The sequence below is a fragment of the Ceratotherium simum genome, chromosome 12, assembly GCF_057802395.1.
Source record: "Ceratotherium simum simum isolate JZ-2026a chromosome 12, ASM5780239v1, whole genome shotgun sequence".
Lineage (NCBI taxonomy): Eukaryota > Metazoa > Chordata > Mammalia > Perissodactyla > Rhinocerotidae > Ceratotherium > Ceratotherium simum.
In genome coordinates, this window is record NC_141911.1 from 29230717 (window position 1) to 29253503 (window position 22787).

General features: G+C 37.0%; 1 protein-coding gene across 15 annotated transcripts in view; it reads right to left on the reverse strand.

Moving 5' to 3' along the window:
• The window catches only part of GRIA2 (glutamate ionotropic receptor AMPA type subunit 2), a 156846-nt gene extending 144930 nt beyond the window's left edge, over positions 1-11916 (reverse strand). For 9 of the 15 annotated variants that reach the window (XR_015553800.1, XR_015553799.1, XM_004420956.3 and 6 more), the window contains exons 1-2: positions 11418-11915; positions 10742-10882 (exon numbers count right to left, since the gene is read on the reverse strand). Coding sequence is in view for 10 of the 15 variants with exons in the window: in XM_004420956.3 (XP_004421013.1) it covers positions 10742-10882; positions 11418-11505 (229 nt within the window). In the remaining 5 variants the exon portion in view is untranslated. Of the gene's footprint in view, positions 1-10741; positions 10885-11417 lie in introns of those variants that run through there. The other 6 variants (XM_087437486.1, XM_087437485.1, XM_004420954.3 and 3 more) reach the window with 4 other exon arrangements.
• Positions 11917-22787: the final 10871 nt, after the last annotated feature.

A 22787-nucleotide genomic window follows, 5' to 3' on the forward strand; every position in this document is an offset into this window, starting at 1 on the left:
TGTAAGTGATATTCGACAAAAGGAAAGATGTAGCACTACTCAAGCTTCAGCATCTCAGCTTTTAAAAATCATTCTCATATTTTAGTGCATAAACATAACTTTAAGTGGCTTATGTGGTTTATTTTGTTAACCTCTTCGTCACCAAATAGCATGTGTCCTGCCCTGGTATACAAACAGAAAAAGATTCCAACAAGAAACTAGAAGTGCATTTTTCTTTCTTCTGCCTCTCACAGAAAGTGCTTATCAAAACTATCCAAAGATCCTAACACAGAAAGTAATAATAAAAGTTTGCTAATTTTTATGCACTTAGATGTGCCGAACACAGACATAGTGTTGTATGACTATTGTGTGTCTTCAAAATAATCCTGTAATGTCTGAATCCCTTTTACAAAGGTGGAAACTGAGCTTTAGCTAGATTAAACAACTTGTCCAATGTCACACTTCTAAGAGTAGGACTAGAATTCGGTTCCAAGTTCAGACTCTTAACCAATGCTATTCTGTCCCCCAGGATAGCAGTGCTGCAAACTGCAAAGAATCAAAGTTCTTTATGTTCACAGACAAAACACTTGCATGTTTATCATTAAGATGATAATCCTTGATTTCTCTGTGTTCTGACATATAAAGATGAGGATTTATGGTCCTTCCTATCAAAGAACTAAAACTATATAGCTCCTTGATATTCCCTCTGAATTGTTGCCTCTGTTCCTAAAATTTCCTCTCCATATGTAAATTAGTAAGAACACTGTAAACTACTAAAAACTAAAAAAGAGGTAAAACAGATAAAGCTATAAATTGTGAAAGTGCTTGGGAATTATAAAGGTCATTATCTCCATTTCACAAATAAACAAGATTGAAATTTTTCAATTCCTCACAAACAAGATAAGACATGACTAAAGAAAAAAATCATGACAAGTTGAAATGCATTTTGCACACACCTTTCCTACCACCCCTGGAGATCGTCACTTCCAGAACTTTCTTTGCCAAAGGCTGGCGATAAGGAGAGAGGCTTTATTTTAAAGGGAAGCCCTCCTCCTGCTCTAGAAGTGTAGGAGTTATTTCTGTGGGAGCTGGATCACTGAAAACTGATAGTCCCTTTAAATGCTCGTAATTCACAATAAAGAGCTTCCATAAAGCCCTTGAGGAATATGTTAAAAATGTTCCAACTTAGTACCACTAAAATTTATATGACAGTATTTTCAAATATATTAACCAAACTGATCAACCTACACTTTATAATCCTTGTTCTTCAGATTGAAACTACTCATTGTGTTCTGCATTCCAGTCCCAAATTGTCCTCTGATAATTTTTGGAATAATTAACTTTAATGAAAAAAAAATTACATATTGTTCCAGAATTATCATTAATTTTGTTAAATATTCTTCTATGCCATGCTAATATATTTTTAAGTATATCTAGGATTGTTAAAAATATTATTTAGAGGTTAAAGAAATAGAATATATCACCACTGGATAACATAAACATGAAAGACAAATATTTCTGTTCTACTGATGAGTCATGTCAGCATTTATCAAACAGTTGGTGAGCTGCTACACATCTCAGGTACCCCAGGCAGGAGATAAAGTTTATTATGACACAGTGCATGCCGCTAGTAAATTCAAAGTCCAGTAGTATATTGCATATCACATATTTTTATCTACAACGTTTTGCACAACTTTTCAGTCAAGATTTCACCTCATCATTATCAACAATGACTTTTTTACCAGCCCAGAATAATAAAGTGCCTAAAATTGGTGTTTTAGCCTAAGAGGGATGCATAATGCCTCTTTTCCTTCTTGTCTCCCTCTGGAAGAAGTGAATAGTTTCTATTTGTCAAAAGTAGTATTATAATAAGAATTCACTGTTTTATAGTAGCTCAATGCCATTGTAGAAGACTGACCACAGACGTGCAAACTAAGCAAACATCAAGTCAAAGAGAAGCTTAAACAAAAAGAAAAAGAAAAAAAACCGAATTTCCAGTTCCAAATTCCTACTGCCGTGTCCAGTACACCAAGTTACACTGCCTCTCAGAGTTTTCCTGCTTGTCAGGGCCCCCTTCCCACACTTTAAGAAATCTGACAATTTCAATCTGCAATAACGAAAAAGAAATATTTTTTCCCTTGGCCTGAAAATATTTATTTAAAATGCTCATTCTATTCTTTTACTCTTACATAAGAAATAAAAATATATATATAATCAAACTGCTAATCTATTCTTACTGCAATAGACTGAATACTAACGCTCAGGAAATTATAAAGTGAATACTAAATCTGAAACAGAAAAGTATTTTAATGCAAAGACAATATCAGCTGCAAAATGTTTAAGGACTGAGAAAACCTTTTCTTATCTCACATTATATAACTTGAGTTTCAATTAAATTTAGGCTGAAGTTAGAAATGATTGACTAAGGCCATATTCTGTTATAGGGATGAAAAATCAGGTAATACTTCACTATATTTTAATAATAAACATAGAGTATATTGTTTACACAAACGTATTTTTATCATTTCCATCAGTATAACTGAATATTTAGAAAGATTAGACTAAAAATATTTGCATTGAAGGGGCACCTTCTGAGGTTCACCAAAATTCAGAGTGAAAATATCAGAGGACCATATAAATACTGTAGTATTTATGGTTTGAAATTAATTTTACATAACAGATAAATAAGCTCCCTATTTATGATGCCCTATTTATAAAGTATTTTAGACAAACTAAAACTTAGACATTTCTCAGTTCATCCCAGTTTGTGCTCATATTTTAAATACTGAAATAATCAGAAAAAAATGTAGATATTAACATAACATACCCGTAAATAAACTATATAAAACTATAAAGTAAAATTCTGAAGAACGATCTAAATAGTAAAACTATGAGGGGTATATATGTCATTTGTTTGAGAAATATGAAGAGATATGAAAAATTAAAACAAACTAAAAAACTACTCATAAGTTCTCTTTCTATAATGAATAGGGGTCATTTGTTCTATTCAGTTGAAGACATTTACAAATGTCAAGACTCTAAATTTTACAACTGTCTTTAACCTTAAGTTACACATTAGTAATAAGCATTTTGGATGAATTTTTTCAATAATATGTTAATTAATGTATGAAAAATGAAACTATAATAAGAAGTTGAAGGGTACTTTTGCTGAAGCAAATTATCAATAGAATGAAAATAGGACAAAGCTAAATTATTGGAAAACAAATCCTAAAGATAGACTGCTGGTACCAAAAAAAAAAAAAAAAGCCTGCATATAAAAAAATCACACACATATGTCCAAATATTACAGCAATTAATCCATGATAAGAAACAATGTCCTTAAACTTCTCATTTGAAGATATCCTCTATAAGAAAAAAAATATTTTTGTAATTCAGTTCTTTTTTTAAAATTTGCACTAAAAGAATAAACAAAGAAAATTGTAGTATATCATATCTTGAGGGGGGAGACTAACACAATTTTGTGGCTATTCAAGGAATATGTATAGTCACATTTTGTGGAAAATCCAAAAGGAAAATGGAAGCGGAACACACCCATCACCGTCAGGGCGCTTATAACGGAGTCTCGTATTCTAACCACTTGCAACATGGCTTTCACATCATCCTAACAGCATTTATAAATCCTCTTGAAAATGTGTATCGTACATATTTCCAGCAAATCATTTTAACATATAGCAATCTAGCTTTAGGAATAAAAATAATAACTTTGCTTATATCTAGCTTATAGATGAAAATGAAAACTATATCACACCTTTGTCTAAATGGAATTTGTGGCAGATACTAAGTAAATGGTTTCTTTTGAAATCCAAATATAAAGCAAAAGCCAAATTCTGACTCTAAAAAGTATAATTCTATAATAAGAAAATCTTCTATAACATTAAATGCGTTTAAGAGACAATCATTAAGTGCCTCAATGCACTGGGAACGGGGTTAGACTTTGTGACAAATAACAATGGCATGATCCCACCTTCAAGAAGGTAACATTTTCATTCTCCAAATTAATTTTAAAAGGTTCCCTTCTATAAATTAAAATTATCAAAAATGACAAAACACTTTAAATTGAATAGTCCTGAAAAATAATAAGTGCTAGACTCCCAATCAACACCATTGTAGGAAAAAGTTATTTTTTTACCCAAATTAGTAAAATCTGCTTTGAAAATCATTTTGATGTTTGAAAAGTTTAAAATCGTGGGTGATTTTGAAATTTTAACTTTGATTTCAACAACTAATTTTCCTATTGTAGTGAAGAGGCATAGTCATATAAGAGGTTTGGCAATTAGTTATTCGGGTCATTAGAGAAAATTTCAGAAATTTTGACTGAAAATTGCCATAATAAAAGAGCTAGTATTTTCATCCTATCTGGGGAATCTTCAGTAGAATCCAGTTAAAAAAACAAAGGAAATATAATTTACCCAGTGGTCATTAACATCCCAATAAAATGTTTAAATCTAATGCAAGATTTTAGCTCTGTGTAATGTATCTTCTGCTCACTTAAAAAAAAAAAATAGTTCTCTATTTCAGTCTAGATTTTGTTTCCTGTAATAGCATTTGCTCTGCAGATTAAGTACTTCTATTGACAATTTTTTAAAAAGGGAGAAGGAGTGAAGGAAATTAAGAGGTACAAACTTCCAGTCATAAAATAAATAAGTCACGGGGAGGTAATGTACAGCATAGAAAACATAGTCAAAAATATTGTAATAACTTTATATGGTGACAGATGGTTACTAGTCTTAGCAGGCTGATCACTATGTTGTTCACCTGAAACTAATACAATATTGTATGTTAACTATATTGCAATAAAAAATTTTAAAAAATAAAAATGGTAACTGAAAAAAATGAAAGGGGAGAATAAGAAGGAGGAAGAGAGGAAGAGGAGGGGAAAAAACACATACTCTTTGAAAACTCAATTATACAGCAACAACATGCTGGAATAATTAGGAAACAATTGCTCTTTTTCAGCCTTCCTTTAAATTTTGGGGGCTCTAGAAAGTTTGTAAAGTGTTATTGGAAGACATTAGGAGAGGATCTGAGATCTTGGCATGAATCAGCATTCTGTTGTCATAATGTCACAGTGCAATGACCCTATCACTTAAAGGCTTCATGTGAAACGGAAATGCTCCATACCTCTTGAGTCACCAGGTTGAAGCCTGCAAGACCTCAAAAAGGAATAGCATCGGAATATATTCTTATTAATATTAAGCTTCTATAGTTTCATATAGTAATTTTTATTTACTTAGTTTCTCTTTTCCTAAAACAGAATATTTCAACCAATGCCATTCTTTGATTTCTGTTTAGCATAATGTATTAGTTTCTTGAAATTCTCTTGTGATAAGTGAAGTATGAAAGTTTGCCAAAAATCCAATGACAAATGAATTATTCTTACATTCAAAGAGGTATTTCTTTGTAACTTCAATTGAATGTAACTGAATGTTTACATCACCAGGTTGTAAGGTACTGTGTTCTGGTACATGTGTTCACGGTTTTCTTCATGTCATGGATTCTTGTCACTGCTTAATAGCATTCAAGTTGATTCTGGTTTTAGGAAATTTTTGCATACCTTTAAGTTCGTAACTCCAGGTTTTAGTAATTACCTCAACAAAAATGGCAAAATATGATATCCCACCCAATCTATAACTACTTACAATCTATAATTATAACTATAACTGTACATACACTTACATATCTATGTGTATATATATATATACATATACATACGTATATATACACACCCACTGAGTTGCATTCATACAAAGCGTAATAAAGGTTTAGCAAACATCAATTAATTTGATGAACACAGGTACACAATCTCAATAATTTACGACTAAAATTCAATGACAAGAAATACACCTTAAAAATGGTATCTGGAGAATCAAGATTAAAAAGCTGAAAAAATATAATTTCAGAATTCTCTTTCTTCCAAAAGCATTTACAATCGGTGCTGTTCCTGAATGTCTTTATGAAACAAGTTAACAAGTATATTTAAGATAATCTATTTAAAAAATAAAATCGAAGGCTTTCTGTTTTTAAAATGCACTGGGAGTTATTTTTCAAACAGCAATTTTGTGCATTTTTTCAAAGTAGATGTCGTTTATATTTTTTCAATTTCTCTAAATAAATTTGTTTACAATGTTTCAAAAGGTATTCAGTGTGCGCAACAGTTTTATGAAAGAACAATATTTTCTCCAACATCTCCATCTGCTGGCTTAGAGAAAAAGTAGATTTTTATCCGCTGTTTCTTTAAATTGAATATTTTTACAATTTATTTTTTATGGAATTGAAATATAAAATTATTAAATTATTTTTAAGTAGACTAATGGCTATTTGTCAAAGTCATTCATAAAAAGAAATAGATTTTGAAGAGGAAATTTAATATTGAATATTTTTAATTCCAAAACCCTCTGAGATCAAATATTCATGTTTACAGCCTGTTCAGACAGTTTTATTTTAAACATTAAAGTTTATTAAAGCAAAGCATTAACATTTATTAAAATTTTTTAGAGTGTAAAAATATTTAGTATTTTCCTAAAATCTGCTGTTGATTTTGTTAAACTATATACAATATGTGGTGTATGCACATATGCAATGTCAAATTTTTATTTTCACAAAAATTGAGTTACTATAATCAACTTCTTTTGTATAAGTACTACCAGAATATCTTCACATCCTCATACTAAATTTCTCAGAGAAGACCACAGCAGTCTGTGCACACTGAAGGTGTCAAGGCCCATAAGGCTTTGAAAACTATTCAAAAGAGCATAGAGGGAAAAGATGACCAAAAAAATGAATTAGTATGAGAAAAGCATTCATTTACTCTCTGACAACTAGAAAAGCACTCAATATATATTGAAGGGAGCGAGGGTGTGAGGGAGGGAGTGAGGGAGGAGGGAAGGAAGGAAGGAAGGAAAAGAGGGAGGGAGGGAGAAATGAAAGGAGGGAAGCAGAGAGAGGAAGGGAGGGAGGGAGGAAGGCAGGAAGGAAGGAAGGAAAGGAGGGAGGGAGGGAGAAATGAAAGCAGGGAGGGAGAGAGGAAGGAATTCTTGAGGCCCATCACTGGTTTCAACTGTTGAACACATCAGATGCTAGCCTTATTTTATTTTTTTTTTTTCTGGTTTTAGGGTCTGTATTTTCTCATATTGAAGGCTTTCTTTGATGGCCTTCAGGAAAAGAAAAAAAAGAGAACCTTAATCTTATCATTAACCAAGAAGAAAGGAAAGAAGGAAAGGAAAGTGGGAGGGAGAGGGAAAAAAAGAGGGAGGGAGGGAGAGAGAGAGAAAGAAAGAAATTGGAAATCTGTCTTTATATCCTCAGGTACCCATGGAAACAAATGGGAACAAATAGGTACTTTCATTATCCCACTGCGACTGTGAAAGAGAAGGATGTGGCAGTTCAGTGCACTGCACAGTCATTTTACCCAGTTCAGAATATAATGATTTCATTTCGTTTGCATAACCTTAACCCATTCCGTGGATCTTGCTGGATCCTTAAATCAATGTCAAACTCTGCGTTTCCAGATAAGTTCCTCCATCTCAGGAGTAAAATTAAATTAGTAAACTAATATCTTTTCTATTTGGAAATTATATTATTAAGGTATAAAACTCCACTTTCTTAATATATAAATTTAACCCTACGGAATTTTTGTGGTTTAACTAGGAGGAAGAACAAGCTACTCTATGAACATTGATTGATGATACATATTTTAATAATGGATTTAAGGCATAGAATTCCTTAGATTTCTGGAAGAAATGAGAGAACTTTGGTTTTAGCTATCAACATATTTGATACCCCTGTTTCCATTCATATAAGAAAGAATCATGGACTTCTTTGAGTGAAAAGGCAAGAAAACAAAGGCTAAGCATTGGAGAAAAACCTCGAGCAGGATTTAAATGATCAAGACTCATCTTCACAAATTTGACATTAGAGATTTCCATCCATTTCTTGACTGTTGACTTTGCGATTGTAGTTTACATAAGCACCTCCTCTCTCTCTCTCTCTCTCTCTCTCTCTCTGGAAAGAGTTAAACTAATTTTATATTTTCTATTGCCCTTGGCAAAAAAAAAAAAAAAAATAGAAGAGGAAGGATACAAACAGTCCATTTCATTCTACAATCTGTAGATTGTGAAATTCCTAAAGGAAGAAAGGAACTGAGCCACAAAAATGTTAAGTGATTTGTCCAGTCAATGTCAACTCCAGAAAATTCTATCCAAGGAGTCTCTCTTCTTAATAGTGCCTTCTCTTTAGCAATCAGTAAGATTACTTATAATATGGAGTTGCAAAGCCATGATTCTGAATTCCTATGTTGGAAAACTGAAAACGCGTTCAGTTCCTCAGCATAATTTGTTTTAGTGTCCTAGGATAATAATCCATGGTGGAGTAATTTTGGGATCTGGAAATATGCACATTTTTATTTCAGCTTCATTTTCTAAGAAAAACAAAAAATCTGTGAAAAAAGATTTGATTTTCCCAGTTTCTCAGAACTGTGGTCAAATTAAAATTTTTTTAATGAAATCCATAGTGCTTATTACATAGACGTATTCATCCTGTAAAAATTCATGGAGTTATATATGTGTTTAATAAACATATATTTTATTTTATTAAAAAATAAATCTATTCAAAAATATTGAGCCTGAGGACCTAACCTAATTACCTAACCTAAACTAACCATAATCTTAGATCTTTACAAAGCCCCAAAACAGTCATTCAACATTTCTTGGAATGGAGGAATACTCATTTTGTGCAGTGAACATATCTGTTATTTTCTCAGTCAGACCCTCTCATTATTTTCACCAATGAGTGAACTCCTCAATCATTGACCATTTTCAAAAATCACAGCTGTCAATTACTTTCACCCCATTTGTAAAATCTACATACTTCCAATAACCATAGTCTTGCCTGAGGTTCACTACTTTTCAGAGCATTTTCACACTAGTATAGAATTATACAGTTAGATACTTTGCACAGTTGTTATGTCGAACTCATAATTCAGGAAAAAACTGGAAACTTGATATCAAATTAAATGAATAATCTAAATCCAGTAGGCAAATAAGTCAAGTAGAAAAGCCTTGAAAACTCAAAAGACAGCGGTTTCTTTGTACGTACATATAGGTACTAAAATTTTCCAGGGTATTCTTATCCTCTTTTATGGAGATTTTTTAAAGCTGCAAATCCACTTTAAGTGTCTCTCTCTCTCTCTCCACGCCTCCCTTCCCGTTTCTTTTCTCACTTAGTATCAACATTTGAAGAAAACATATAACACTGAAACCTTCTTAAAAACCTTTATAAACAATTGAATTCTAGGCATCTCATATGACCATAATAATGCCCCTGTTCTATCAAAGAAAACTGTTTCATTACTTCACTCATCCAGGTGACAGTAGTTTCAAAATGAGGTGATGATGTTCCTGATATTATAATCAAGCTAACCCATCCAGTACGTGATTAAGGCTTAATATGGGGAAGTGGGATGGCAACCAGTCGTTTGTCTAATCTGGGAACACTGCAGTTGGGCATTTTCTGTGGTAATTTTCCGCTAGCTCTCTTACACTGTAGCCAGAGTGGGAGGTGAGCCATCTGCAAATCCAAATTGTTAACTATGAAATAAAAACTGAGAACATCAGGGCAGGAAAGAATCACGCCAACCCAGTCGGCAGGAAATGATGGCAGGTGCTGGGAAGAGGGCAGGAAGGTAGAGTGGCGGGGGGAGCGCGGGGTGGGAGCACCAGAACGGGGCCCGCGAGCCTTTCCATTGAACCTTATTTAGAGTCTTCAGTTGCTTGGATTCTATCACTTTGTCTGAAGCCTTCAGGGAGCTTCATCGCGTGCCCCGGAACACTGCTCAGGGTGATAGGGCTAATATGGATAACTGCAAAGACTAAAATGGCTGATCAGTGACTTCTTCAGCGTTTCAAACTCGGCCGGATCCAAGTGCTTTCAGGTCCTTTTCCTCTCGCTGCCTTTGCTGGAGCCCCGCTACCCGAGAACAAAGCGCGCCGGGCCGGCGGGCTGACAGCGGCGCCCACGGCAGAGACGCCCCCTTCAACTTCGGCTGAAGCTCAACGGAGCAGCGAGAAACTGACAGCGCTCCCCCCTCCACCCCTACGCGGCCCGCCCGGCCCTGGGCCTGCGTCAGCCTCGCTCCTCGCTGCGCCGCGCCCCTCCGGTGGGCGTTATGTAACAGCCCCGAGCCCAACTCCAGAACCATTTAACAACTTGTCCCATCGAGGCGGAGAATATAGGGCTCTCGGGGTCGTAGGGTGAGCCCGAGCTGAGCCCGCAGATCTAAACCTGGGGCCGCAGGCGAGGTCTGCAGCTGCCGGGGCAGACGGCCCCGCTTCGGCAGTTCCCCTGGGGGTCTAACCAACAGCCCGACAACGCGCCCTGGGGAACAGCTTGGTGTCTGCGGGCAGGGTGCCACCAGGCACGCAAGGTGGGGGGAAGGGGCAGGGAGAGCTTCGTTTGAAGCGCTCAAGATAAACGAGAACCCCCTGAACCTAAAGACGCCTCCCCCTGCTCCAATCCCCCCATCTCCCTAGAGAGCACACTCTTCAGTGCTTTCGCTCGCGCCCCCTCAGCCAGCGGGGGTCCCCGAGATTGCAGCCACTTTCTCCCTACGCCGTCACACGCAAGCGCGTGTGCAGTCAGTCACTCACACCCACACACTGACACACAGAAACACACATCACCCGGCACTCACCCCCTCTGGCTTTCCGCGTGCGGCACCCGAAAGGCATGAATATTCATTACTTACAAGCATTGGTGACTGCGAAGCTGTTTGCTACCTCCAAATTGTCGATGTGGGGTGTCAGTCTGAACTCCGAAGTGGAGAACTGAACCATCCCTACCCGAAATGCACTGTATTCCTGATCGGCACCCCTGGGAAATAGCCCCCCTGCAAAGAACAAACACCAAGCAGGAAAACAGTGTCAGTGCCGGGAGGGAATGGAGGAGATCCCGCGAGCGCCCAACAGCCCAGGAGTCTCCTATTCACGCTAATATGCCGAATAAACACATCAACAGACTCGGGCCGCGGGGGTCGAACATCCAAATGGTAGCCAAGGGGTCAAGGCACAGATGAGTCTGAGGGCAAGGCAGACGGCCAGAAACGTTCGCCTCTCTCGTAATCACAAGCTTTGCATTCAGACCCCTAGAGAATCTGAACCAATGGGAAAATGTTGTTAAAGCAGAATTAATAAAATTGGGGGGGGGGTCGGAAATGAGACGATCTTTTTCTCTATTGTATCAAAGGCACAGTCTTTTCCCTTTGCTTCATCCTAAGAAAAACATGTACATTCTAGGCAGTTTAAATCTGGAATGCAGTCAAGGTATGACATAAGTCTACATGACATGAATTAATTTGACCACTGTGAACAAAGATTACCACCAAATTATGCACAATTCAAAAGCAGAGCACAAAGGGTACCTACCTATCTGTATGCTGTTAGAAGAGACACCAAAAATCAGTCCCCATAAAACAGGAGAAAGGAGGACAGATATATGCATAATCTTTTGCATTTCCAAGAAAAGTAGAGCATCCACAAAATACCCTTATTTTTTTTTTTTCCTTTTCCTCCTCTTCCTTCTTTGGCCGTTTTTCTCAGCAAATTAGATCCTCTGCATTTTGAGACAGCAATTTAGCACCAAGCTGCTAAGACCCTGAAGTGGAGGCAGAAGAATTTCTATTTCCCAGGTCTTGCTGGTGGCTGCTGATGCCCTGCGCCCCGTCCCTGCTCCCGAAGTCCAGAGGACTGGCTGGATGCAGTTTTCAGCCGAGCTGCCGCTGTGGTCTCAGTCTTGGAATATTCAGCACCCTCCCATGCACTCACACACACTCACCCTCTCTCGCGCTCTCCTCTCCCTCTCCCCTCTCTCTCACACACGCGCGCGCGCGCACACACACACACATACACACACACGCAAGTCAGAGAGAGCGGCCACAGTCCCGGGCGCGCGTTCGCGACTCGCAGCAGGCGGCAGGCGCGCGCGTCCACCCCTCCCCCGCCCCGCACCCCGCACGCGGCTCTGCCGGGGCGGCGTCGCGTGCGCGGCGTTGGGAAAGAGCAGCTCCGAGTCGGGCAGCCGCTATCCCTCGGCGAGACCTCGGGTCTCGCGAGCTGTCGCGCCCACCGAGGGCCTCTGCCTTTCAGCACCGGGGACAGCGCCCCGCTCCCAGCCTGGCGCTACCTCCGTGCCGCCGCCGCAGCTGCCGCCGAGATGCTCCAGCCTGGACCAAATGCGGCAAAGCTGATTTCCGGCTGCTGTGCAGGAGAAGCCGAATTGCTAATTGTTGTTGGCGGTGAAGCATTCTCTCATCAGACCCTGCTGTTTTACGTTAAAAGTAATTTTGATTTTTATCTTTCATATCCTGTGAAAACCCGCCTAGCTATACAGAAACGCTGCTATCCGCCTCACCAAACCCAGCCAAAAAACAAGCAAGCAAACAAAATACCCATGGAAGAAGTGTTCCAAAATTATGAACTTTAGCTAAATGTGATGTAGCCAGGATCCAGGGAAAACCCAAAATTCTATCTTTAAAGGCTAAAGCCGCAAAGGAGAAGATCGAGATTGTATCTTTGAAACACTTTGCATGAAAATCCCATCTTTAGAGTGTGTTCCGTTGGGCTGTGATGTTAACTTGCCGAGCCAGCTGCGTGCGGGTCTCTCTCGCAGCCTTCACCGCAAACTCTCTCCCGTAGGAGAGACGTGTAGACTTGGCTCCTTAGAAGCCCTTTATATGGATTGAAAGCAGAAGCCTTGGTTTCAAGGAAAGGCTTGTAGGAGAAAGAAATTAGAAGATGAAGCAAGTCTGGAAAGGCCGCTGAGCTGCAGAATTTTTCCCAGAGACTTAGTTAGAAACCGGATACTCTATCGCGTCTTTGCCTTGAGTTTTGAAAAATCACTGCTCAAAGAAAGTAGGCTAAGCTCTCATCACTCTGAACCCACAAGCTTGAGACCACTTGGGGAAAAAAGATGAGGTTAGGGATTAAAAGTTTGTGGTAAGGGAGTTGGTGGGGAGGATCGAAGACTGGATTTACCGCTGTGGAATTTATGCACTTCACACCTCGCAAGCTGATGCCTGAGAACCTGCTCTAGCAGTTCCCTCTGCTACCTCAGAAACTCCTCTCTGTTTTATGGCTTTTGTGGTTTAAACAAAGAAGTAAAGGAAGATTGAGTATAAGGGACCGTTTCCAGGAGGCAGGAGATAAGAAGCCCAAAATACCAAAGGAATAACCTGCTAATATTTCAGAATGCCAAGCGACTTTGTCTATCTTACTGTCTTCCTGTGCAATTGTCACATTAATATCATTCCTGCAGCCTCCTTGGTGACCGTCTTATCTCATACTTGCCCCTTAATCACTCTGGGCCTCGATTTCCCCATTTTAAAAATGAGAAAGATGAACAAAGTAGCCTCGATGGCTATCAAATCCTATAATTCTCTGATTTAAAGTTACAGTCTTCCTCTGTTTTTGATTTTCGATGTGTATTCCTAAGCCAGGAAGTGAAAATATCCATAATCTATTACTAAGCTTATATACTACGGGTAAAAATACCTTCCAATTTTATCACCAAGAATTTATTTTGGTCTGTTAATAAAGACTTCATTATATATAAAATAGGTCCTGTGAATTAAAAGGCTTTTGTCTTTTAAAAATTAAATAAGAATAAAAATAGTAAGATAGACATAAATATATACCCAAATTTGCAATATAAAGAATAATTAAATAAATCTTTTCTATTCAATCACTACTTTTGATGTAAGGCACAGAAAAATGATTTGTATTTATTTCCTATTTGAAATTTTAAAAATATATATATAAAAGAATACATAACAGCTCAGAGCAAGATAAAAAATACTTTTTCAGTCATTTTCTTTTTTTCTCCATTTAATTTTTTCCACAAGAAAAACTTCAGTTTCATACAAATGAACTTGAAATGAAATAAGAGAGTGAGAGAGTAAGAGAGAGCAAGACAGAGAATGAGAAAGTGAGAGAAAGAGAGAGGAGCTTAAATTTGGAGAAACTGTCATGTTTAAAGTGTGGGTCAATGTAAATTGAATTTTTTTTTTAAAAAAAAAGAACGTTTCAAAAACTATTTTCATCTTAATCTATTTCAAAGTCAAGGGCAAAGATGAACTCAAAATTGACTGGATTACATTCTATAAAAAACAAGTGATATAAAATGAGAATTTGCTGAATCATAGAGCATTTTCCCTAGTAAAAAATATATAAGAACTTGTGGCAAATATTACTGTTTACTGACCAATTATAATTCATATATAAAATGGGAAGTAAAAATTTTAGTAAACATTACTTGTAATTCAACTGCTATTTTATTAATACGTCTTTCACAAGGTAGTTTTGTATGCACCTTTCACAACACATCTGAATATATTTCCTGCAATATTAACATCATTGTATTAATATTGTTATTCATGGAACTTTTTCAAATTCACTATAATATTTATATAGCTTATATTTTTCAAGCATAGAATACTGTCAATATAAAGATAATAAATTTAAATTGACTAAAGTAAATCATTATGTAAATAAATGAAAATTACCAGAATTTATTTTTAATGTTTAGAAACTTCTTGTTTCAAGAATATATCTTAAAATGATCAGTAATAAAATCAATTTTGAAAATTTCAAAGCTGCTAGGACTACTGTTGAATAGAATAATGTGCTCTAAGAAACAGACTTTGCTATTTTCTGCCCTCTGCTGTTCAATTTTGGTAATTATCTAAAACAGAAGTATTGTTTCTGAAGCAAGGATGTTACAGTGAAAAATGGAAGAAATAAAAATATTATCTACCTCATCATTTGTTTGTTTGCTTGATTGGTTGTTGCTGTTGTTGTTCTATGTGTGTGTTTAGATATATTGCTTAGCATTAAGGCTAGAAATAAGTATTATATGTGAAATTTCAATTTATGTTTTACTCAATCTTTGTTTCAATATAGAAAACAATAATTTTCCTTTTAAATCTGCTTTAAAATGCTTAAGGATTTTACATATGCTTAGCCATCCTGCACGGTTTTAATTTGTGACCCATAATGAAAAAGCATTGCATAAAGGAAAGTCACTGCGTGTGTGTGGGTGGGTGGGTAGGGGGGAGTGATAATTTTGAAATGACTGAAAGAGCAAATTTTAGCTGACTTCATTATCAAAATTAGATTGTAAATGTCAGTGCTATAGTTCCTAGTGATGGAGTCTCACCAAAGTGGAAATCATTGCCTCCCTTCCTATTGATCCACTGAAACTGTGAAAATGTAGGCCAACTGAAAGGCATGGATGCAATTCAGCATTAGAAGGAAAGGAGAGTCCATGCTAGTTTCAACAGAAGATAGCAAAGGCAGCAGTTCCTGCGGAAGGAACACTCAGGTTCCAAACACGAGACCCCTCTGGCTGAGACAGAGGGAAAAAAATATATAAAACATGCCCATTCCCTCTGGGGAGTTTTAGTTCTTCAACTAAGGTAAAGAATATTATTAATATAAAGAATTATTCAGATTGAGACAATATTGATTATTCTTTTGTGCACTAAAATTTTAAATCGCTGATTCAATAAGATCAATTGCATGGACTGAAACATATATCTAAGGTTAGGCTTTTGTACTTTTTAAAAATGATTTTAGAATGAAGTCCAAAAATGGAAAGAAATAGTAGAGTTTTCATTTTAGGTTGTTTAGGGGCTTTGTACGGATTTTAATTAATTTTACCCCAATAGCAATCTTATACCAGAAATATTTATGGGAAAATAGTGTTTCAGTTGATTAATTAATTCAGCAAACTATAAGGAACTACTATATTCCAAATACTGTGCTTGAATATAGTGGATAAATTAGATAGAAACAACAGAAGCCTTCTTCAAGAAGTTCCCAGACTTCATTCAAGTAAACAAATGCTTAAGACCGTGTGAGAAGGGCAATAAGAAATGAAACAAATATGCATATGATTAAGGTAGTATAATGAAGCAAAGAAAAATCTATTATTCACATTGTATCTTGGAGCTCAGAGAAGAGGCGAGTCACCAAATGCTCACACCCAAATTGAGTCAAGTAGAGGTTAGCTAGGTGAAGACTGGGATGTAACTAAGGAGAATGCTTCATTTTTTTTAATTTTATTTTTCAGCTTTATTGAAGTATCATTGACAAATGAAATAGTAAGATATTTAAAGTGTACAACATGATTATTTGATATATGTATACATTGTGAAAGGATTACCCCCATCAAGTTAATTAACACATCCATCATCTCACATATTTACCCTTTTTTTGTTTGTGAGAACATTCAAGTTCTATTCTCTTAGCAAATTTTAATTATATAATACAGTGTTATCAACTATAAACACCGTGTTATATATTAGATCCTCTGAACTTATTCATCTTATAATTGAAAGTTTGCACCCTTTTACCATCCTCTCTCTATTTTCCCCACCCCTCAGCCCCAGGCAACCACTTTCTATAAGTTTGACTTTATATTTATTTTAGATTCCACATGTAAGCACTACCATCCAGTATTTGTCTTTCTCTGTCTGGCTTACTTCACTTAGCATAATGCCCCCCAGGTTCACCCATATTGAGGGTGAATAATATTCTATCATATATATATATACACACACCACATTTTCTTGATCCATTCATGCACTGACAGACACTTAGGTTGTTTCCATACTTTAACTATTGTGGATAATGCTGCAATGAACATGGGAGTACAGATATCTTACCAAGATAATGGTTTCATTTCCTTTGGATATATACCCAGAAGTCAGATTGCCAGATGATATGGTAGTTCTATTTTTAATTTCTTTAGGAACTTTCATACTGTTTTGCATAGTGGCTGTACCAATTCCCAACCGTATACAGTGGTTCCATTTGCTCCACATATCACCAGTATTTGTTATCTCTTGTCTTTTTAATAACAGCAATCCTAAAAGGTAGTAGGTGATATCTCATTGTGGTTTTGATTTGCATTTCCCTGATGATTAGTGATATTGAGCATCTTTTCATGTACCAGCTGTCTATTTGTATGTCTTCTTTGGAAAAATGTCTATTCAGGTCCTTGTCCATTTTTTAATCAAGTTATTTGTTTTTTTGCTATTGGAATGAATGAGTTCCTTGTATATTTTGGATATTAACCCTTTATCATATATATAATTTGAAAATGTTTTCTCCCATTCCATAGGTTGCATTTTCATTTTGTTGCTGGTTTCCTTTGCTGTGCAGAAGCTTTTTAGTTTGATGTAGGCCTACTTGTTTATTTTTGCTTCTGGTGTCAAATTCAAAAAAAATCATAACAAGACTGATATCAAGGAGCTTATCCCCTATGTTTACTCCTAGGAGTTTTATCATTTGAGGTCTTATGTTCAAGTCTAATAAATTTTGAGCTGATTTTTGTGTATGGTGTAAGAATGGGTTCCATTTTCATTCTTTTGCTTGTGGCAATCTGGTTTTCCCAACACCATTTATTGAAGAGACTACTCTCTCCCCATTCTATATTCTTGGCTCCTTTGTCAAAAATTAATTAACCATATATACATGGGTTTATTTCTGGGCTCTCTAGTCTGTTCCATGGATCTATGTATCTGTTTTTAATGCCAATATCGTACTATTTTGATTACTATAGCTTTGTAATATAGTTTGAAATCAGAAAATATGTTTCCTCCAGCTTCCTTCTTCTTTCTCAAATTGTTTTGGCTATTCATGGCCTTTTGTGGTTTCATACAAATGTTAGAATTGTTTTTCTATCTCTGTGAAAAATGCCATTGGAATTTTGATGGTAATTGCATTGAATCTGTAGATCCTTTTGGGTAGCATGGATAGTTTAACAACATTAATTCTTCCAAACCATGAGCACAGAATAATTTTCCATTTATTTGTGTCTTCTTCAATTTCTTTCATCAATGTTTTATAGTATTCAGTGTATAGTATTTTTTTTGATGCTATTGTAAATGGGATTGTTTTCTTAATTTTTCTTTCTGATAGTTCATTGTTGGTATATAGAACTGCAAATGATTTTTGCATACAGTTATGTGCCCCATAACAACGTTGCAGTCTAAGACAGACAGCACATATGACAGTGGTCCCATAAGATTATAACAGAGCTGAAAAATTTCTGTCACCTAGTGATGCCATAGCCATCATAACATTGTAGTGTAAAGCATTACTGACATGTTCGTGGTGATGCTGGTGTAGGGAAACCTACTAGGCTGCCAATTGTATAAAAGTATAGCACATACAATTATGTATAGTACATAATACTTGATAATGATAGTAAACGACTATGTTACTGATTTATGTATTTACTATACTACACTTTCTATCATTATCTTAGAGTACTCTTTCCACTTACAAGAAAAACTTTTTCTGTAAAACAGTATGCCACGTTATGCCGGCAGCAGCCTCATACATCTTGTGTTTGCCGCGTCTCTTGATTGCATCATTTTCTCTTTTGCTTGATTTAATTTCATGTTGTTTTGTTCATGTCCCCTAAGTGTACAAAAAACACTGCTAATGTTGCCAGTAAAAGACAATGTCAAGTGATTGATCTGAAAATGAATTAAAAGTGATTAAGGACTACAAAGGTGGAAAATCGGTGATGGTTATTGCTCGCCAGTCAGGCATGTCCCATTCCACCATAGCTACGATTTGAAGAACAAGAACAAAGTGATGGAAGATGTTAAACATTCTGCTTCATTGAAGACAATGAGACTAACAAAAATTTGGAAAAGATGTGGAGAAACTTCCATGACGTGGAACGAACACCAGACACAGATGCATATCCTTCTCAGCACCATGACGATCATGGCCAAAGCAAAAAGTTTGTTTGTGATTTTGAAAGAAAAGGCTGGACCCAACTATGACGTTGAATTTACTGCTAGCTCTACGTAGTTTAGGTGATTCAAGAATTGTTATTCATTACATAATATGAAAGTGAGTGGGGAGTCTGCAAGTGCTGATGTGAAGGCAGCTGAAGAATTTTTGGAAACTCTAGATAAGCTGATTCTGGAAGAAAATTACTTGCCAGAGCAAATATTCAACATGGATGAAACCTCCCTATTCTGGAAATGGATGCCTGAAAGGACCTTCATCCGTAAAGAGGCCAAGTCAATGCCAGGTTTCAAGGCTTTTAAGGACAGGATAACAGTCTTGCTTGGGGTAATGTTGCAGGCTACAAATTGAAACCCTTTGTGATCTGGCACAGTGACAACCCCAGGGCTTTCAAGCATATCGATGAGCACACATTGCCAGTCTACTACAGGAGCAATGAAAAGTCACAGATGACCGAGCTCCTCTTCCGAGATGCCCTCTTGAATTGCTATACCAGAAAAATGGAGAACTGTTTGGAGAATAATATACTTTTCAAGATTTTCATTATTGTTGATAATGCTCCCAGACATCCTCCTTTTATGGATGATCTTCATCTGAATATCAAGATGGTGTTTCCCTCTCCAAACACCACTTGTTTGATCCAACCAATGGATCAGGGAGTCATCGCAGCTTTTAAGGCCTACTACCTGAGAAGGACCATTGCCCAGGCTATTGCTGCAACTGAGGAAGACACTGAGAAGACACTGATGCAATTCTGGAAGGATTACAACATCTATGACTGCATCAAGAACCTTACTTGGGCTTGGGGTGATGTCACCAAAGAGTGTATGAATGGTATCTGGAAGAAGACACTCAAGAGGTTCATCCATGACTGCAAAAGACTTGCCAAGGATGAGGAGGTTGCAAAAATCAACAAGGCTGTGGTTGAGATGGCAAATGGCTTTTACCTGGATGTGGATAAGGATGACATTGAGGAGCTCCTAGATGTAGTTCCTGAGGGATTGACTAGTGAGGAACTGTTGGAACTTGAACAGGAACACATAGCTTAAGAAGAGGCAAAAGAAAAGGAAACTGCAGGAGAGGAAAAAGAAAAAGAAGCCTCCAAGAAAATTCACAGGGAAGAATTTAGCAGAAGCTTTTGCAGACCTCAATGAGCTCCTTAATACATTTGAAAATATAGACTCCAACACCAAAAGGTTTTATTAATGAAGAGGAATGCTCATTATCTGCTTCAGAGCAAGTCTATGATTAAAAAAAAAGTAACCAAGCAAACCACCATAGGTGTATTTCTGAAAAGAGTGACGCCTCCTCAAGCATTTTAGAAGAAGGCATTGTTATCATAGGAGATGACAGCTCCATGCATGTTATTGCTCCTGAAGAACACCCAGGAGGACAAGATGTGTAGGTGGAAGACCGTGATATTGATGATCTTGACCCTGTGTAGGCCTAGGCTAATGTGTGTGTTTGTGTCTTAGTTTTTAACAAAAAAAGTTTAAAAAGGAAAGAAACTTCAAAATTTTAATAGTAGAAAAAAGCTTATAGAATAAGAATATAAAGAAAGAAAATATTTTTGTACAGCTTTACAATGTGTTTGTATTTTAAGCTAAGTGTTATTACAAAAGACGCACAGAGTTTTTAAAAAATTAAAGTTTATAAAGTAAAAATGTTACAGTAAGTTAAGGTTAATTTATTATTGAAGAAAGAATAATATATTTTACAAATTTAGTGTAGCCTAAGTGTATCATGTTTATAAAGTCTACAGTAGTGTATGGTAATGTCTTAGGCCTTCACTTTCATTCAACACTCTCTCACTGACTCACCCAGAGCAACTTCCAGACCTGCAAGCTCCATTCATGGTAAATGCCCTATACAGGTGCACCATTTTTTACCTTTTATACTGTATTTTTACTGGACAGTTTCTATGTTTAGATGCACACATACTTAACATTGTGTTACAATTGCCTGGAGTATTCAGTATGGTAGCATTCTGTTCAGGTTTGTAAGCTAGGAGCAATAGGCTATACCGTATAGCCTAGGTGTATAGTAGGCTGTACCATATAGGTTTGTGTAAGTACACTCTATGACGTTCACATGACAAAATTGCCTAATGACACATTTCTCAGAATGTATCCCCCTCATTAATGATGACTTGTATTTATTTTTCTAGCCCAGTTACTATAACCAGAACTTCTGGAACTATGTCAAATAAAAGTGGAATGAATGGGTATCCTTGTCTTTTTCCTGATCTTAGAGGAAAAGTTTTCAGCTTTTCTCCATTAAGTATGATGTTAGCTATGGGCTTGTCATGTGTGGCCCTTATTTGTTGTGGTTCTTTCCCTCTATACCCAGTTTTTTAACAGTTTTTATCATGAAAGGACACTGAATTTTGTCAAATAAAATTTTTCTACATCTATTGAGATAATCATATGATTTTTATCCTTCATTTTGCTAATATGGTGTATCACATTGAATGATTTGCAGATATTGAACCATTTCTGCATCCCTGGAATAAATCCCCCTTGATCATAGTGTGTGATCTTTCTAATGTACTGTTGAATTTGCTTCACTAATATTTTGTCGAGGGTTTTTGCATCTATGTTTACCAGGCATATTGGCCTGAAACTTTCTTTTCTTGTTGTGTCCTTGTCTGGCTTTTGTATCAGGGTAATGCCAATCTTGTAAGATGAGTTTGGAAGTGTTCTCTCCTCTTCTGTTTTTTGGAAGAGTTTGAGAACAATTGGTTCTAATTCTTCTTTAAGCATTTGGTAGAATTCACCAGAGAAGTCACCTGGTCTTAGACTTTTCTTTACTGGGTGGTTTTTGATTTTTGATTCAATCTATTTACTAGTAATTGGTCTGTTCATATTTTCTATTTCTTCATGATTTAATCTTTATAACCATTATTTTGGAGTCTCCGTCAGGTAAATCGGTTATCTTTATTTTACTAAGATCTGTTTCTGAAGATTTATCTTGCTTTTTTGCATGGAATATATTTCTCTGTTTCTTCGTTTTCCTTGATTCTCTGTGTTGGCTTCTGCACATTACATAAAACAGCTGCCTTTCCTAGTCTGGATGGAGGGTCTCACCCAGGAGATAACCTTGTTACTCAGCCTGGCCCAAGCTCCTGGTTGTATCTCAAACCTTTGTGATTGTCCCAGCCACCTTCTTCATTCTTAGTGGTTCTAGTAGTTGAGAGCATGCCAAGATTTGTCGGTTTCCCAAAGGGAAGGATCATATTCCACACCCAGATGCAGGCTGATTGGAAGCTGAGTCCTCAGGTAGCAGCTGGGAAACTATGTAGTTAAGCCCTTTCTAGGGGGAAACTCGGAGAAGGGTATTTTGGCCTATTCCCTCCGTGCTGGACCCTGGTGTTTAGCCAGGGGGATTGGGGAGGGTACACCTGCACCCATTAAGAACTGCTTTTTGTTTGCTAAAGTTCTGTGGGACCCGTGAATGCAAGCCCTGTTGGCTCTCAGAGCTAGGTGATCCGGGGGCCTGTCCCTTGGGCAGCAGCCACGAAAGCTGGGGTGCCAGACATGTGCACAAGCTCCTTCTAGGGAGATACTGGCAATTTGGAGTGGGCTAGAGGGAGAAGGCGAGGGAGGTGTCCAGTAGCTTCCCTGGTCTCCATGGAGGATCTTAGTTAGCCCCTAGATGTGTGCTAAATTAGAAGCCCGATCCTTAGATAGCAGCTTTTAAAATACCCAGATGGACCCCTTTTATTTTTGCCTGCTCCCTCTGTGCTGAGCCCTGAGGGGTATAGTGGCAATCAGTGCTCACAGGCCCAGACCATTTTCAACTGCTTCTTTTTTTGCTATAGTTTTGAAAGTCTTGTAGATACAAGCCTCATTTGCTTTCAGAGCTAGGTGTTTTGGGGCCCCGTCCCTCCAGTGGGAATCCTAAAAGTTAGTGTACTAAATATGAGCTCCAAACCCTTTACTTCTAGGGAGTAGCTGGGTCTTGGGTGTT